This window comes from Chenopodium quinoa, unplaced genomic scaffold, assembly GCF_001683475.1.
Source record: "Chenopodium quinoa cultivar QQ74 unplaced genomic scaffold, ASM168347v1, whole genome shotgun sequence".
Classification (NCBI taxonomy): Eukaryota; Viridiplantae; Streptophyta; class Magnoliopsida; order Caryophyllales; family Amaranthaceae; genus Chenopodium; species Chenopodium quinoa.
The window spans coordinates 180,938-199,496 of record NW_018744460.1 but is presented as its reverse complement, the minus strand read 5'-3'; the positions used below and the strand labels follow the sequence as shown (position 1 = coordinate 199,496).

The following is an 18,559-nucleotide window of genomic DNA, read 5'->3' as shown; positions in this document are numbered from 1 at the left end:
ATTTGTTAAACCAATCATTAAGAGTCTAATTCATTTAACTATAAGTAGTCTGATAGTCCATTATAGTACAGATTTTGCCAAACAATCCTAGAGTAGGCGTGTGGCACACCTTATCCTAATATGGTCCACTAGGATACATGGACACTTCATCCAATTGCCGTGTCCGTGTCGGACATTGTGTCAGACACCAAACACTCGTGGGACACATGAGGATACGTCTCAGACCGTATCCTATTATGATATGGATTGTTCAACTTTATTTTAATGAGAAAATTTAAGTAAAGTTAGATAAATAAGGTAATTCTTAAATAATATGAGTTTTTGTAATCTATACTCAATTTTTGTTCGTAACTATTTAATTTTTTTAGCTATGTGGTGTAGTTTTACACTCTTTAAGCTGTTTATTTATTCGGTCCACCAATCTCATTTCTCAGGTCTAAAATGCTATAAATTGTACTCTGTAGTAGACTAGTAGTTTCCGTATTTCATATACTTTTAAGATTTTGATGATTTATTAGTTTTGTTCGATTTCAACTCCGGTCATTTTTGTAAAAACCCCCAAAAACAAAAAATTACAAAACAACGTCGTTCATTGCTTGCTAAAACCCACTCAAATCCCCCTTGTTCTGAATTCCGAAAACGCAAAAACTTCCCTCCTCCTCTCTCCAATTCTTCTCTCTTTACACACAAACACAGTCTTCGGAGAGAGAAAAATGGGGACATCGGTTCAGGTAACACCTTTGTGCGGCGTATACAACGAGAATCCACTTTCGTATTTGGTCTCCATTGATGGCTTCAACTTCCTCATTGATTGCGGTTGGAATGACCATTTTGACCCCTCCCTTCTTCTACCCCTCTCTAGGTTTTTTCCCTCTCTTCTTTCCTTTCAATTTTGCTTCACTCTATATTGTAATTTCTATCTATGTCAATTTTGTCCGAGAAATATAAGCTGGAGTGAAAGATTGGACTAATGTCATTTATGTATTCGATCAGGAAATCAATTCAATAAAGGGTCATTCTTTCGTTGTATAAAAGGTTTATGATTTGTGGGTTCTGGGGTTTATTTGTTAATATTGTTCCTTTAAAATGTATCTGTTATATTGAATCGTCGGGGTAGTTTTTATGTTTTGTACTTGTATTTGGGGATGACCTTGATGATTTTTAAAAGTTGGGTATTGACATTTTTGTTTGAGCACATTGGTATGAAGCTATGAACCCTTCTACACAAATGAAGCACATGGTACTATAATTTTTTTTGGGATAAAAATTGAAGTGGTTGCTTTCTACCAATAATAGTAGAGACTGTGATTGGGCAATTAAGATGCTCAAAAATTTAAGTACGGAGTATAGAGTATTTTGGGGTTTTACACTTAGCTTTAATTGTGAGGGGGTAGATATGGCTATAATTTTTACATGTAGCGGATTGTTTTTCAGCAAAGCCTCTCGACCTAGCTCTCTTTGTTTACAAGCTTATAACTCCCCTTTTACTAGGCCTGAGCTTGATGGTAGCTCTAGATTTAACTTATAAAACGTAGTTGACTAGTTGAGCATCCGAGCATTAATTATAATTATTATGGATCTGATTTAAGCATGTGTAGAATATATTCATCTGAGTTAAGATTTGCCAAGGGATTAACATAGCATCTGCAGGATTGTATGAATGATAATCGTTGTGGCTAAATGCATCATCAATCAGGTCATTATGGATGCTTTTCTTTTCCTACTATATGTCTGTTGCAACTCCTGCAAAATAATTATTTTTTCCTCCTTTTTTCGGGGTGTGAGATCTTGGGTTGAGGAAAGGGGGAGAATCTGGTCAGTAGAGGCTCAGAACTAGGCAAAATAATTATTTTCATTATGTGATATTGATCACAGACAGAACACTAGAGCAGCCATTCACCAAATTTATCATTCTTGTGTGTAATGCAGGGTAGCTTCTACTGTAGATGCTGTTCTCCTATCATACCCTGATACAATGCATCTTGGTGCTTTGCCATATGCAATGAAGCAGTTTGGGCTCTCCGCACCAGTTTATGCAACAGAGCCAGTCTACAGACTAGGTCTTCTGACTATGTATGATCACTATCTTTCACGCAAGGTAAATTGCTATCTATCTCTATTAGCCATGTTAATTCTTTGAGATTTGTATGCTCTATATCTCTCATTCGCTCTTTCAATCTCATAAAAGCTGAGCGAATTGAGCTTGTGTGTTCTGAGGAACCGCTGTTATGAGTTTTCAAACTATTGACTGATCTCATTTTATGCAATTGAATGATGAAATGAATTCGGCATTATGACAAAACCCTACTGCTTTTTTTAATGACTTCCTAGAGCTAGCATCCATCTTTGTCTATGCTTCAAATTTACTTGGTGCTGATAGAAGGCTGTAGATGATAAGTGAAGTAAGAGAATGACTAGTGTTTTTGATGAAACTACAATAGTACACCTTATGTTTCTTGTTGAAACTTTGACTAAAAACATATCAACATGCTGTTAATGTGATATCTGCTTTCTAGATTTTGCAATCTTTATCCAATGTGAAATTGCTAATTGTTCTTGATCTATCTGCAGCAAGTGTCAGATTTTGACTTGTTTACACTGGATGACATTGATGCTGCTTTCCAGAATGTGACACGACTGACTTATTCCCAGAATCATCATCTGTCTGGTTAGTGCCATATCTTTGCATCTTTTCACACCACAAAGGAGATTAATTTATGATAATAAATTAGTGAAGTCGGAGATAAATTCCTGAGAATGTACTAGTGAACTTGGCATATGAGACTATGATGTTGGTGGCTAACTGGTTATGAAAATCTGATTCACCTATATTTCCTTGGTTAAATTTTCTTTTTGATCAACTATTATAGTTTTTGGCTCATTGTTGGCTTTCTACTTTACTTGTTATTTTATATGGGTTCAAACTATCTAGTTGTACAAGTCAATGATGAATCAGAATGAGTTGGAAATGATCTATCAATATTTTTTAGATGTAATCTTGTATGGCTCATTTGGTTTTGGTTTTGATTTTGATATTGCTCTTCATTATAGACAAAGGTGAAGGAATTGTTATTGCTCCACATGTGTCTGGGCATCTACTTGGAGGTACCGTGTGGAAGATAACCAAGGATGGGGAGGATGTTATATATGCTGTAGACTTTAATCATCGCAAGGAAAGGTTTGCTGTCTACTGTTGAGCTTCATCTGAATATGTTTTACTGTGTGGTCGTGGAATCTGCTTATAATAAGGCTATTGACTTATTTAACTGGATATCAGGCATTTAAATGGAACAGTTCTTGAATCATTTGTTCGCCCAGCTGTGCTGATAACAGATGCTTACAATGCATTGAACAATCAACCTCCAAGACGCCAAAGGGATCATGAATTCTTAGGTTGATTTCTTTTTTTCTCCCCCTTTGCCCCCTTTACTTCTCTTTGCATATATGTGATATAATGTACAAGCATACAAATACAAGTTTATATATATTTCTGCCATATTGAATTGCACCGCCATAGACAAGGCTAGTGAATCAAATTACTAAGCTTTCACATATTTCCTCATTAACTAGTTGCAAACTCCTAACAATGCAAAGAATAGTGAATTTTTGATTTTTTGGCATTACTGAATGTTATATCATATATACGCTCTTCCTTCCTCTGCATGTTATTAAGTTTCTTTGAGACTTTGTTATTAAACAATTCAATCTTTATACATCCCCTCATGCATGTAACAAAATCATAATTCTAATATGGCATACAGCTGAAACAATTTCTTACTTTTCCCACTTCACTTGTGTAGATGCTATAATGAAAACACTCAGAGCTGATGGAAAGGTATTACTTCCGGTCGATACTGCCGGGCGAGTACTGGAACTTCTTTTGATACTGGAACAGGTATGTTCAAATGTTGTAGTCTTTTCCTCTATGGACTGATGTCATCCGTCAAGTAACTGATGCTATGATCATATTGGAAACTGCAGCACTGGGCACAGCACCATTTGACTTTTCCAATCTTCTTTCTCACATATGTTTCCTCAAGTACAATAGACTATGTGAAAAGTTTTTTGGAGTGGATGAATGATTCAATAGCAAAGTCCTTTGAACACACACGTGATAATGCTTTTCTTCTGAGGTATATAGTTTTGCTTTCCTTTATGCTACTCATATTTGTATATTCTTATTGGCATCATTATGATTCTTCCGTATATGATCTTGCTTATGAAGCATAACAATTTTTTTCAAGGATGTACTGATATTCTTTAACTGCTATATCTGATTTCTTTTATTTTCAAAATCAAGTCTGTAGTTGGCCTGTGTTAAAATAAAAATTATTTATGTATGGATAATCGCTTACTAGGCATTTCTACAAACACTTGAAGGCACGTCTCGCTTTTGATCAATAAGAGTGAACTGGAGAAAGTTCCTGAAGGTCCAAAGGTAGGTTATATGCAAAGTTCTTATTTGTTTGTTTATCACTTTTCTTACTTTGTATCCAATATATATTGTTTCCATTGTGCAGATTGTTCTGGCATCAATGGCCAGTCTTGAAGCAGGTTTCTCTCATGACATATTTGCTGAGTGGGCTACTGATCCCAAGAATCTTGTTCTTTTCTCAGAAAGAGGGCAGGTAATCTTTTGTTTTGTCTGATATTATGACACTGCTAAACAATAATGCTGAAGTTGCTTGAAATTTCTTGCTGAGCATTTTTAACCAACAAATACCTTTGTATTCTTACTTTCTTCTAATTTTTGCAAGCTCTAGGTTGAGCCCTTTTACCTTTTGAGTTTGGTGATAATGAACCAATATAAATTATTTGCTTCCCTTTAATGTTATAGATCAAGAATTTAGATATACATATAAATATTGATTTTTGACTTGCTTTTGTCTGGCATTCAGAATAGTTTCAGACATACAGAGTAACAATATCTATCTGATGACTGCCTCTGCATGCTGATATTTTTTTTTTTTGGTATGTAGTTTGGCACATTAGCTCGAATGCTGCAGGCAGATCCCCCTCCAAAAGCTGTTAAAGTCACATTATCGAATAGAGTGCCTTTGGTAGGAGAGGAGTTAGCAGCATATGAAGAAGAGCAAAACCGAAAAAAGGAAGAAGCTCTAAAAGCCAGTCAAATCAAAGAGGAAGAAGTGAAGATATCACATGGATCTGATCCTAATTTGGGTGATCCAATGGTGATTGATTCTCGTGAGATACATGCCTCATCAGAAGGTATGTCAAATTTTTATGTGCTGACATCTGATACACTATCAATTTCCTCAGAGAGGATAAAATAAGGAAATTTTGATGACGAATCTGTGAACATGTTATGTGATGTTGTGGAACTTCTACTAAAGCACTTTATTTCAGTGAGGTCACTGACTCTATGTCATTGAAGTTGTCAGACCTTTTCAATCAATTATTTTGGCAAACTTATTGATTCATGCTCTTAGGGAGGGTTATGCATGTTTTATCAGTTACGCACTTATGCTTGCAGTCATTTGTTGGACTCACATGTGTAGTTGACATGCTCGCTGCATTAATATAATATTATAATACTTGTTTCCTTTAAGTTGTGTTTTTATTTTTAATTTTGACGTTGTTTGAAGAATTGAAGGTAATAGCACTACGGCATATTTAAAGATGTGAAGGGACATAATTCTATACCTAAAGCCATTTTCACCGTTTCTTCCCTTGCAAAATGAAGCCTTTTGTCCCTCACTCCCTCTTTTGAGATTTACTATGTTCATTAGTACATTTGCCGTGACAAAATTTGCACATTGCATCTTTCTCAGCCTTATCGTCGTGGAAGGGGGGGGGGGGGTCACAATTTGCATTTGCTAAATGTTGGTTGATTCTATCTTGTACCTTTTCTCAGGTGGAACATCTGTTGGTGGGCATAAGGACATTTTGATCGATGGATTCGTTTCACCTTCAACTAGTGTAGCCCCAATGTTTCCCTTCTTTGAAAATTCTGCTGCATGGGATGATTTTGGTGAAGTCATCAACCCTGATGATTATATGATCAAGGAAGATAATATGGATTTCTTACAGGTTGAGTTTTCTAATCAAAGTACTGTTATTGGATCTATTCGTTGTATCAAATGGTTGCTGATTTGTTGTTCTATATTTGTTTGTGGCATCATTGTTCTTATAGAAATTCATAATTGATGACCAATTACCTTTTTGTCTTTCTGTCAGCTGCAAGAATCATATCATATTAAGTTGATAATAAATTTGCCAAACTGCTTGTATTTGTGCAGGGTGGTGGAGATCTCAATGGAAAACTTGACGAAGGCTCCGCTGGCCTAATGCTAGATACTACTCCTTCCAAAGTTGTATCCACTGAGTTGACCGTAAGTTTCCTTTATTTTTCCTCCCTTACTCTTTAATGTTTTTTGTATATTCATTCTATGTGGACAACACCTAACTTTTGTATATTTTCTTTTCCACCTACTGGTACACAATTATTGATCTTGTTAGCTTTACAATAATTGTTGTAAGACCTTGATAAGGTGCTTATATTCAGGATACTTTTTACCCAATCAGTTTAGAACAAAGTATTTGAGGTTGAATTTATTATGTATCTCATTTGATATCAGTGTAAACTCTTTTGTTTGGTTCAGTTGTGCATTTCACCTTTTGCCCTATGTTTCCATAATTGGCACATTTTGTTGCTATAGTTACTGGTATATGTTTTGGCTTTTTTTGAAGAAGTTTGGGGCCATATAGAGCCAATAGAGGCAAATTTATTTGCTTACTCTTAACCCTCAACCTGAGTTAAAACGGAGAGGAAAGTGGACATTGCATGCAAACGTAACCATAGCAGAAGTTACTTGTACTTTGTGAATGGCTGTGTATATTTCACTAATCTCTGTGCTTTGAGAATTGTAGTTAATGTTGTTGATATTATTCGTAATGTTTCAGGTGCAAGTGAAGTGTTCATTGATCTACATGGATTTCGAGGGCCGCTCTGATGGCCGATCCATTAAGTCAATTCTTGCTCATGTGGCTCCTCTAAAGCTTGTAAGAATGATTTTTATTACCTTTTTTTTTTTTTATTAGTCTCCATTTTAATTATGTCTCAAACTATTCACAAGTGATGTGTAAGTTAGAATGATGGCACATATCTTGCATTACACGTTCCTCCTCCCTCCTCCAGATTCCTCTGTTTTGAAAATTGAAACAACCCGTTTTTTTTTCTTTCAGGTTTTGGTGCATGGATCAGCTGAGGCTACCGAGCACTTGAAGCAACATTGCTCTAAGAATGTTTGTCCACATGTTTATGCACCTCAAATTGAAGAAACAATTGATGTCACTTCTGATCTTTGCGCTTACAAGGTATAGACTGCAGGACGTAGTTTTGTAAAGATGTTTTATGTGATAGTAGGTTTGCATTTTATCTGAGCATCTGGTCTCTCTGCAGGTGCAACTCTCGGAAAAGTTGATGAGCAATGTTCTGTTTAAGAAAGTAAGTCATTGAAGTATGACATGGTTGATGTTAAATTGTGAGATGGGCATTAACTGCTTTTACATTACTTTGACTCCTAATAATCTTTTCTCCAAATCTCAAGATATAATGCATAACTCAATTATCTATCCTCTCTATTTTGGAATATTCAGAATGTAGGCTTGGTGTCTTGAAGTAGTGTCAGACTTAAGGAATGCTGATCAAGTTGTCTAGCTATAGCAAATATCTATTATTGCCTCTGTTTCTGAATATTAGGCCATAACTGGCTTGTTTACAAATTGAGTTGGAATATCATGAGTTTTGATTTCCATCAGAGTTGTACATCCCCATCTCATGTACAATATGATCTTGCCTTGAAGATTTTACTCTAGGAGGTATCATTAGGGGTAATACCTAAAATGGGCAAGTTGAAAGTTTGCATTAATATATTTAGAAAGTAGCATATATGCCAGTATGAGAATTAAGTAGGAGCTCAATGCCTCAATGGTTGAGCTCGTCAGCTCTAACCTCCCAAGTTGGGAAGTTTTTTTTTTTTTTTTTTTTTTTTTTTTTTTTTTTTTTTGCATTATTCCCAACTTCATGGTTGAATATTGTGATTGTTGTTGCCTGGGTGAGATTCCTTAATCTCTTCCATATGGGTCGTGCCTTCTGTGCCAGTTATCCAGGAGAGGGGGGGGGGGTATTTGGCCTTTACTTTATCAAAGCATAGCATCAATCTTGGTATATGAACAAGTATATATTAGTATATTCCGTAAAGCTCTTGTGTATATTTTCATTTTGTCATACTTCTCCATTTCATATTAGTTGATACATTTTGACTTTGGATACTATTCACATAGCTTACTTTGACTTCCTTTTGTGATTATACTGTGGAATATTGTTAGATTTGCCTCAATGTATATTTTCCATTAATAAACTTTTATAATTTCTTCTTATTGACTGTTGAAGATATTGATGTTTGAAATCATGTGTTGGCATTCTTGGCAACCTTAAAAAAATTGTCAACTAAAGTTTAACGGAAAAAGTATACTACTAATACTAGCATCAACATTAATTTTTCTAATTCATCTTATATGTCCTTTTGCTCTTGTTATGTACTTATACCAAATCTGGCAGCTTGGAGATTATGAAATTGCTTGGATTGATTCTGAAGTTGGCCAAACTGAAGGTGGGACGCTTTCATTGCTCCCTCTGTCAAATCAAGCTCCAACTCACAAATCAGTTCTGGTTGGTGACATTAAAATGGCAGATTTTAAACAGTTTTTAGCTAGTAAAGGCATCCAGGTAATGATCTCTCATGACTAACTTCGTGGATTTTGATTGACATGTAAGTCTTACAAGAGTCTACTCAATTTTCAGGCAGAATTTTCTGGGGGAGCCTTGCGGTGTGGAGAGTTTGTTACCTTGCGTAAAGTTGGAGACCCTACCCAAAAGGTTAGCTCTCATTTTTCCATCAAACATGGCTTTAGTATCATCTAGGTGTATAATTAAACCATGTGAGCTGATTCTTTTCATTTAATCTATGATGTAGGGTGGTGTAGCCGGGAGTCAGCAAATTGTTATTGAAGGCCCTCTATCAGAGGAATACTATAAGATTAGGGATTATCTTTATTCTCAATTCTATTTGCTCTAAGTTTGCCAATATACACTCAGTCGGAACTTACACTCTGTAGTTATTTTTATTTCCTTACCTTTGGCGGAACAAATTATTTTATACTGTGATATAATTAATATCATGTTGTATCAGAGCATTACAGAGCAAGCTGTTAAATTTTAGATTCCTTGCTCTAAGGACCTGTTCCGATTTACTGAAAACAACTGAATTGAAATGAATTGTTTATGAGAGAAGGAAATTAGGAACTAAACTGAACTGATTAGAGCTGAACTGAAATTATTCTAAATAGAACAGGCCGTGTGTTTGACATGTAATTACAGCTAGTTTAACGAATTTGTTGGTCAAATTTGGCATCTATATTAGAGTATTACTTTAGAGAGGTGTTGAAATTATTTACGTAATTGAAATTGAGTTGGTTGATCAAGGTTTCAATAATTAAAGTAAATCTTAGTTAGCTTGTATAGTTTCTACAAGTATACACTTTTTCTACACAAAGCATATGTGATTACTTGATTAGTGAAGTGAGAACCAAAACCCTTAATATTGTACAAAATCGTTTTAGAAAGTGAACAAATCTTCATTTTCAGAGTAATATAGCTCAGTTTGTACTATTGGATCCAATTAAATTAAGTAATATATTTCAATAGGTAATAAAAACTAAAAAGTTTGTAATCCATGTCAAAATTAAGCATGGTTTGGTGTCATATATTTCCTTTGTTTCACTACAGATCACTTCATTTACTTGTTTCACTATAGAGTAGTTCATTTACTTGTTTCACTTTATACATGTTTGACAATGGTACTATTTTAACCACTAAAAAAATTCAATTATTAACACAAGTAAAAATTGTAAAGGTTATATTTAAAAATATACATTGAAATAATCTTGACAATCTTACACAAGATTTTGTTGATCACTAATAGTTGTTAAACCGTGAGAATTGATGTTTGTCAGAGTTCTTCTCCTTACCAAAAATGGTGAGAAGTGATAGAGCTTATGTCATAGTTCTATCTTTAGATTTTGTCAAACTAAATTATGTGAATAGCTTAATAAGTCGTATGGTCATCTAGAAGAAAAAATTGATGATCAAATCGTTACTTAGGGTACCATTCTAATCTGAGTTACCTAACTAAAATAAAATTTAAAAAACCTCTATAATGCACCCGAATATAGCTTGAGTTAGATGTATCTAATATTCTAATGGTTTTACTTCATACTCTATTCATTCAATGATTTTGTTGCTAATAATCTGTACCTACGCAAGAAATAACATCAAACACTTTTCAAGTTAGTTTGATGTATGTAAGAATCTTCATAAAATTTCATACTTGTATACAAGTTAGTTTTTTTCAAATGTAGTCTTATTATCTTATCTTCCATAAGATAAAAAAAAAACCAATTTTCCTTGATAAATATAGAAAGTACGAAGTAGATAACATTGTTGGATGATCACATCACCATTTTCGTCCTATCTTCATACTCAACTTTCTAACAACAACCCCTCAATTTTCAGAATATCACTACACTTCTTCTATCACTTTCGAACATCTTCTTTTTCAAGTGCCAAAATAAAGTCTTCCACCAACAAACAATCCCTCAACAATTTCACACATTTTTCCCCTTTTTATTTTCTGGGTAATTTTTCTGGTTTATTTTATTTTCTGGGTTAATTTTCTGGGATTTCTGAAATGAGTTTACTAACACCACCAACAACAAGAACAACATGGTGTTATCAGCTTCAATTCAATTTCAAGTTCAGGAAATCTCAGACGCCATTGTTGTTTATCAAAGCTCGGGGTTCGAACCCTGGTAATTTCCGCCGCCATCATCTTCGAGTTCATTGTGTTGCACAAGATGAAGCTAAGAGTGGTAGTGATGAATCAGAACGGCGTCGTTCTGGGGATTCTTGGATTAATTTTAATGCTTCTTCTGTTGATGCTGCTTTGTCTGATTGGTTTGGAAATTCTGACCCTGATGATTCTGGCCAGAAAAATGGAATTGGAGGTGAAATTTTTGTTCTTTTGCTATTTTAGATTATGGGTTTTTATTGGGTTTAAGGGTTTTTTTTTTTGTTATTGTGAATTTTAGTTAGTTTTTAAATTTTTAATTGTTCTTAAGCTCTTTGGGTTTAATTGGATTATACAGGTTATTGGGTGTTGTAAATTTGGTTAATTGAATTAAGCTTAGTAAGAATTGGCGTGTAGTAAAGTGTTAGAAAACATTGAATTATAATAATTGTACTTAATTTAATCTGTAATTGTGCATGATATGTGTTTCAGAACTTGGAATAGCTTAATTGTTATAGTCTGTTAGTTTTGGTTTTAATTGAGAATTTGTAGCAACATGTTGATAGGAATTTTGAAGGAAATGGTAGGTTTATGTGATTATCGAATTACTACGTATGTCGTTTTGTTAAGAAATGTGATAAATTTTTCTTTAGCTTGATAAGAACTTGTAACAAATGTCAAATGTATCTAGAACTAATTGAACTGTTGGCAATTGAGTTGATTCTATAGGAAGGAGAGAAGGGTGTAGGATCAGTGTTAATATAATAGCTTCGGAGAACTTCATTTACATATCTTTGAAAAAGGATCAATTTAAAGCAGTTTGGGATTCGAAAGGGATGTTTAGTTGAAGTTGATGAAACCTTTTCATTTTGGAAACAATTTTTAAGTTTCTAACTGGGATTTTGACCCTTAAATAAGGATGTTGATTCACGCAAAGAAATGTCCGAAGCTCCATATCATTATAGGAATTGTCATTTCCTTTTCATTTATTGTCTGCTCTATCTTATTTTTATTGCTTCTTTTTCGAAGTCACTGTGATGATCTTGAAGTAGCTGAATTTCAGGAATTCTGGGAGTAGGGCTCGCTGGTGTTTTACTTTTTGCTGGAATCACCTCTGCTGCAATATCAATGGGCAAGAGGAGCAGCTCAAGTGAGTAGCACTCTCCTTTGTTATAGTAGTGTTTAAGATATGTATCTGTTAAAACTAGCTATTGAGTAACAAAACCCTTATATTGCTCCATCTGTGTTTTAAATCTTCCAATGATGCCCCACCAGTCCACCACATATCCTTTCTAAGTTTATATGTTGGTTTGAAATCTAGAACATTATATCTGCTCAACTTGTTTTTTCAGGGTCAATGCAAGAGATGAAGCCATTGGTGGAACAGCAAGAAGTACTGTTGTCTTCTGAAGAGGAGGTTTACGGGGACGGAGAGAATGTTAATGATGATAAATTTAATGTGCAGGGTGAAAGTAACGGACCTACTGAATTTGTTAATCAAGGGGAACTTGTTGATGATACCAATGTAGAGTCATTAGATGTTAGTGAAAATCCCACATTGAATGACCTTGATGCTTCTGCTGAAGATAATTTACAAACTGGTTCCACATTATCTGATGTAAACAGTCCTGATACAGTTTCAACCTCAGCCGAAATTTCTCAAATAGAAAGTGTAGATGGCTCCTACATGACTTCTACTTCCATAGATAGGCAGAACACCATCGTGGTGAGTGAAACAGAAGATCACCTTGATGCTGGGTTAAATGATGCTCAAGCTGGTGCTGTGCTCCTTAGCACATATGAGCAGCAAGAAACCTTCACAGCAAGCCAGATCGATGCTTCCAATGCTGCAGTTGAACCATCTACTAGTGTAGTTGTGCCTATCGATATTCAAAATGTTGACCATTCAGCCACCGCTAACGCAGCGCTAGGAACTGATAGTGTTCCTGGTGGTGATAAGCCAGTAGTTGCATCAGTTACAAGCAAGGAAGACAACGAGGTGCAGAAACCCTCTATCTTTGATTCACAATCTTTGAGTAGCGTCTCTGCCTCTCGTGGAATCCCTGCACCATCATTACTTTCTGCTGCACTTATGGCGCCTCCTGGAAAGGTTTTGGTTCCTGCAGTCGCTGATCAAACTCAATCGCAAGCTTTGACGGCATTGCAAGTGTTGAAGGTATTCTTTTTTTTTTTTTTTTTTTTTTTTTTTTTTTTTTTTTTTTTGAGTTGTGATCTTTATATGTCTGCTGACCTTCTCTATGGTATTAGATACTGTTACGGCCCTGACCGTCCTATGAAATACTCAGTAACTTGTTCTAACAAAAATGAAAGTGTTGGGTTGCTGTAACTCTGTAAGCATTGGTATCATTTAGTGTGTGACTGTTTAGTATGTTTGTGATCTAAGGAGACTTAGAAGTGTGGATCTCTTATATTTAGGCATTTACAATTAAACAAACATTGGAATAATATCTAAAGTACTACCTAGTAAATAGTGCCATAAGCCCATAGAACCGATAGAGGTGGTTTCAATTGTTATTGATCATTTCAGTTCCATTTAACCTCTAGCCGTTCAACGATAGCATTATTCCATCACATGTGAGGCTGTGAGAAGTAGTTTTGCAATCTTTTTTTTTTTTTTTTTTTTTTTTTTTTTTTTTTTTTTTTTGTTTTTTGACAAGAGTTTTGCAATCTTAAGATAAGCCTCCTGCCCTCTAATAATAGCATTACCTGTGAGAAATCTTAACAATAAAATATGAACCTGTGGGCCTGTGGCTATCAACAATGTTGTTTGTCAATATCCCTCAAGTGGACAATTGTATCAGAATTTATGCAGGGAACTTGAATTATGTATTTTGTTGTCTCTTAGGACGGTTGCTTCCATTACTGACTAGACATCATAAGAATAAAAAGTGCACCGGAAGTGCTGTCGTTTATTTTAGGCAATTTATGTAACAGATTTACATATAGATAAGACCACCTTACTGGCCATGCCCATGACTGCCACTACGCAGACTTGATTGACTTACATTTGATGGAATGCAAACATCAATTCCAAAACTTGATTAAGGATACCAAGAAGTATAGATCTAGTTTTCATCCTGGTATGATAAGGATTTTTCAACCCCTGTTCAGAGTTACCCACCATCATTAATTATTTATCTATAGCCATTGTCCATCGCTGTCGGTAGGCCATTATACCATGCATAGAATTGTGCATGAAAAGATGACCAATTGTAAATTCTTATCTCCTTCTCCAACATGCTGCCATTATCATTTAGCCCAGCCATTACTGCCGTTCATCCTCCTTTCTATTACATTTTTTTTGTTTCATCAACCGTTTAACAAGCCTATTCTCCTGGGCTACCCTTTACTTGACATGACACCTTTGCTTTCTGGACGTCCCACTCATAAGAATTGCATTAGGAGTGCTATGTTATTGTATTTCTAAACACTTGACATGACACCTATGCTTTCTGGACGCCCCACTCAAAAAAAATTGCACTAGGAGTGCCATGTTATTGTACTTCCAAAACAAACATGTGCTTAAGATGTATGAAGTTCAAGTTGGGACTTGGGACCCTGTGTCACATTTGACTAGAGGGAAACAAAGGGCCATTTGTTATGCAGATATGGCATGTGGTTGTCTTGGGTACATAGGTTTCATAGTGGAATATGTCAATATCTGCCTCACAAGGCTGGATGTGACGCACTGGATATATCTACCCCCCCCCCCTCCCCCTCCCACTCTTTCAAACTGAAGCTGGCAGCCAATGCAGCATAGTCAATTTTCTCAACAAATGAGCTCTATTTTCGGCGTCAATCACTAGAAACATCATTAAAAGCCAATAGGCAAGTTACGGTAATTTTGTTGTAGATGGTTGAAAAGAATGTGCATCATGATTTAGAAATTTTATTTACAGACTGGAGAAAGGTTCGTAACTTTTTTTTTTATCTTTTTGGCCTGTGCATTTTGTACTTCATATAGTTTTAAATCTACTCACAACTTTCATATCCTCATTGACAATACAGCCTTGACTGCTGTGCATTTCTATCTTGTCTGAATTTTTCCCCTAAAACCCTGAGTAGATGAACTTTTGCTTTGAAATCTAGAATTTTATGTGGATCAAAGTCTTCAATACTTGAACAGCGTACATTTCTGTGACATCGATGCTCTTGCGGGGAAGACTCTCATTTATGAAGCCTTATATTTCACAATTAATAGGCAACTAGCGTGTTTAACAGTAAACAAATTTTAAGAAGGTTTTGAGATTTCATTTTTGTTTAGTCCTACCTATGAAATATTGTTTGGGTATGTAAGACGGAGACCCGAGGGTGCACTGGTGCGAAGAGTGGGACCATGGAGGGGTTAAACGAGAGAAAGGGAGACCGAAAATGACTTGGTTGGAAGGAGTTTGGAAGGATATGAAGTATATGGATTTGCATGAGCATGAGACATTTGATCGTAAGGGATGGAGCAAGAAGATTTTTGTGGATGACTATACGGAATAATCATTTTTGGTTCATGTAGCCAACCCCACTTATGGGATTAAGGCTTTTGATTGATTGATTGGTAATCCTTTCTTCTTTCTTTTCTGCTTTTTTGTTTGTGATTGTCAGTTGGTGGTACTAACCTCTATTATGCTCTGAAGTATTCTGTCTCTTGACGTATTCCTTCGTTAATCTCAGGTGATTGAGAGTGATGTTCAACCTGGTGATCTATGCACTCGTCGTGAGTATGCCCGTTGGTTAGTTTCTGCAAGTAGTGCTCTTTCACGGTATGTGTGGGTTTTTAAATCCATTACTTTGTTTTACACTAATGTGCTTATGTGTGGTAAATGAGTTTCGGTTTTCCATTTTCAGAAACTTGATCTTGAAGGTCTATCCAGCTATGTATATAGAAAATGTTACCGAGCTTGCATTTGATGACATCACACCTGAAGATCCCGACTTCTCATTTATCCAAGGTATAATACTGTTATGTCAGTAAAAGATTTGAGTTATTGGGTTTAATGTACCATATTAAAGATTACTAATAAATCCCGTGTTCCAGGTTTGGCAGAAGCTGGACTTATATCGAGCAAGCTTTCTAGACGTGATATGCTTTCTTCTCCTGATGAAGATATAGGTTCCTTCTACTTCCATCCTGATAGGTGAATCTTCCATTTTCTACTAATAGGCAAGCTTTTGGGAGTCAAATGTGGTTTGCTCATTGTTAGTACGTAGTACATGATTGATTAAGTCCTTGGACCTTTGCTATTAATAGAGCCTATAGTGATAGAGGTCGACCTACAAAGGATTTGAGGGCAGTGATTAGGCAAGAGTGGACCCATCTAGAACTTGCTGAGAATAGATGCCTTGACATAAATCTGTGTTTGTGACTTCACTATTGATGTACTTATTAAGCTTTTAGAACTGCGTGTGGTATCTAGAATGATATTGAAATGCTGTGCAAAGGGGTAAGGCAATTCGAGGACTAATGTATCTAGAATCTTGCTCTAATTCACTAGGCCAACTTTTTGGCATTTTTAATTCTTAGAATGTTTGACAGCTTTTAAGTACAATTTTACTTGTGCTGATTGGTTAGAGTGGGATATTATGCTGGCTAATATCATGTGGACATTCTACCTCTGTTCTGTTTGCCCATAGTTGCTTTGAACTCGTTTTGCATGATGTCAAAACACAGTATACTTCAAATGGCCTAAATGTTATGTATTTTTCTTTATTTCTTTCTGCAGCCCTTTATCTCGTCAGGATCTTGTGACTTGGAAGATGGCCTTGGAAAAGAGGCAGCTACCAGAAGCTGACAGAAAGGTTAAGAATTTAATGTACTCCATATTTCTAATCATTTGCAAATATCCATATTTCTGATCATTTGCAAAATATTAATTTAATGAAACAACTAATGCCTTGTGCATTTTTCAATAGGCCCTGCACCAACTTTCTGGTTTCATAGACATTGACAGAATTGACCCAGATGCATGTCCTGCACTTGTGGCTGACTTATCTGCATCAGAGCAGGGGATTGTGGCACTTGCATTTGGTCGGTCTAATTCTTGTACCAATAGCGTAGTTGTTTATGTTTCTCCCAATGTTCTTGTAGCTTGGTGTTTGATGGACCACTAACGTGAAATTGCAGGCTACACGAGACTTTTCCAGCCAGACAAGCCAGTCACGAAAGGTCAAGCTGCAATTGCTCTTGCAAATGGGGAGGCGGCTGATTTAGTCAGCGAAGAGCTCGCTCGTATTGAAGCAGAATCTATTGCTGACAAAGCAGTTGCTACCCATAATGCATTGATGGCAGAAGTGGAAAAGGATATAAATGCGAATTTTGAGATGGAGCTCTTGATGGAAAAAGAAAAAATAGATGCTGTGCAGAAAATGGCTGAAGAAGCAATGCAAGAAGTGGAAAGGCTGAGAGAAGAGAGAGAAGAAAAAAATATTGCCCTAATGAAGGAACGGGCTACTTTGGATTCAGAAATGGAAGTTCTTTCAAAATTGAGACATGAGCTAGAGGAGCAGTTGCAAAGTGTCATGAGTAATAAGGTTGAGATATCTTATGAGAAGGAGCGGATTGAAAAACTCAAGAAAGAGACTGAAGATGAAAATCAAGCAATTGTTCGATTGCAATATGAGCTGGAAGTCGAGCGAAAGGCCCTTTCCATGGCCCGGTAAATATGTTTTGCTTGAATTGTTTGATTATCTTACCGTCTTTGTTGCCCCTTCCCATCACTTTCCTCCCCCTACAACTAACACAACACCCCACCCCCCAACAAATAAATTAAAATATTATAAATCCTTTAGCTTTCTGGTTGAATTTCCCATAAAGCTAATGACATTCTATTATCATTTCAGGACATGGGCAGAAGACGAAGCTAGAAGAGTGCAAGAACATGCTAAAGCACTGGAGGAGGCTAGAGACCGCTGGGAGAGGAAAGGCCTCAAAATTATGGTTGATGAGAACCTTCGTGAGGAGGCCTCAGCTGATATTACATGGACCAACGTGGGGAAAAAGCTATCAGTAGAGGAAACCACTGAGAGGGCTGATAATTTATTAGACAAACTCAAGGTTATGGCAGGTGAAGTTGGTGGAAAATCTAAAGAGATAATTAACAACATCATCCAAAGGATTCAGTCGCTAATCTCAGTCATCAAGGAATGGATCTCCGGGGCAGGCAAGCAAACGACAGAATTCAGAGATGTTGCTGTTGCAAAAGTAGGTGGATCTGTACAAGAATTGCAACAAAATGCTGCAGGTTTTGGTACAACTGTGAAGGAAGGAGCTAAGCGCGTTGTTGGAGACTGTAGAGAAGGTGTTGAGAAACTAACACAAAGGTTTAAGACATGATGTCTCCCCTCTATATTGGCTTAGAGACCAACTGATTTTTGGCAAGCTTGGAGTTTTTGTGTAATACTCATATAATTGTTTGTACACTGGAATTTCGCTGGAACTTTCACATTAACTTATGTACACCCCAAATTGTACATGAAAGAGACTATTTGTAATAATGACAGAGATCAGGATACTCGAATAGCAAGATTAACAACATAGCTGATACCAGCATATGTGACTGAATTTGAATAAAAGAAGCTATTCGTAGTATGACCTAGTTTTGTAACTGCGAAAGGCTTTGAATTAGATCAGACACAGAACCATGCATATGATAGACTTCTACAAATTCTCAACTTAT

The 18,559-nt window shown here is 36.0% G+C and overlaps 2 protein-coding genes across 3 annotated transcripts; both read left to right on the top strand.

Moving 5' to 3' along the window:
* The first annotated feature begins 491 nt into the window (after positions 1-491).
* On the top strand, positions 492-9,386 carry LOC110697045 (cleavage and polyadenylation specificity factor subunit 2-like). The gene is made up of 18 exons (XM_021874380.1): positions 492-862; positions 1,930-2,098; positions 2,572-2,668; positions 3,052-3,178; positions 3,278-3,393; positions 3,801-3,895; positions 3,982-4,133; positions 4,381-4,438; positions 4,521-4,628; positions 4,980-5,229; positions 5,876-6,051; positions 6,261-6,353; positions 6,925-7,023; positions 7,207-7,338; positions 7,424-7,468; positions 8,585-8,752; positions 8,828-8,902; positions 9,000-9,386. Exons 1-18 carry the CDS (start codon positions 714-716, stop codon positions 9,099-9,101), a joined length of 2,211 nt encoding a protein of 736 aa, XP_021730072.1. The 5' UTR covers positions 492-713; the 3' UTR covers positions 9,102-9,386.
* Positions 9,387-10,479: 1,093 nt separating this feature from the next.
* On the top strand, positions 10,480-18,554 carry LOC110697044. Of its 2 annotated transcripts, none has more exons than XM_021874377.1 (10): positions 10,480-11,088; positions 11,935-12,021; positions 12,224-13,047; positions 15,558-15,646; positions 15,732-15,835; positions 15,922-16,021; positions 16,607-16,682; positions 16,797-16,911; positions 17,008-17,539; positions 17,724-18,554. In XM_021874377.1, the coding sequence occupies exons 1-10, from the start codon at positions 10,773-10,775 to the stop codon at positions 18,214-18,216; spliced, it is 2,736 nt and encodes a 911-aa protein (XP_021730069.1). In that variant the 5' UTR covers positions 10,480-10,772; the 3' UTR covers positions 18,217-18,554. The 2 variants fall into 2 exon arrangements, with proteins under 2 accessions (XP_021730069.1, XP_021730070.1); XM_021874378.1 differs by having other exon boundaries at positions 11,005-11,088; positions 11,924-12,021.
* Positions 18,555-18,559: the final 5 nt, after the last annotated feature.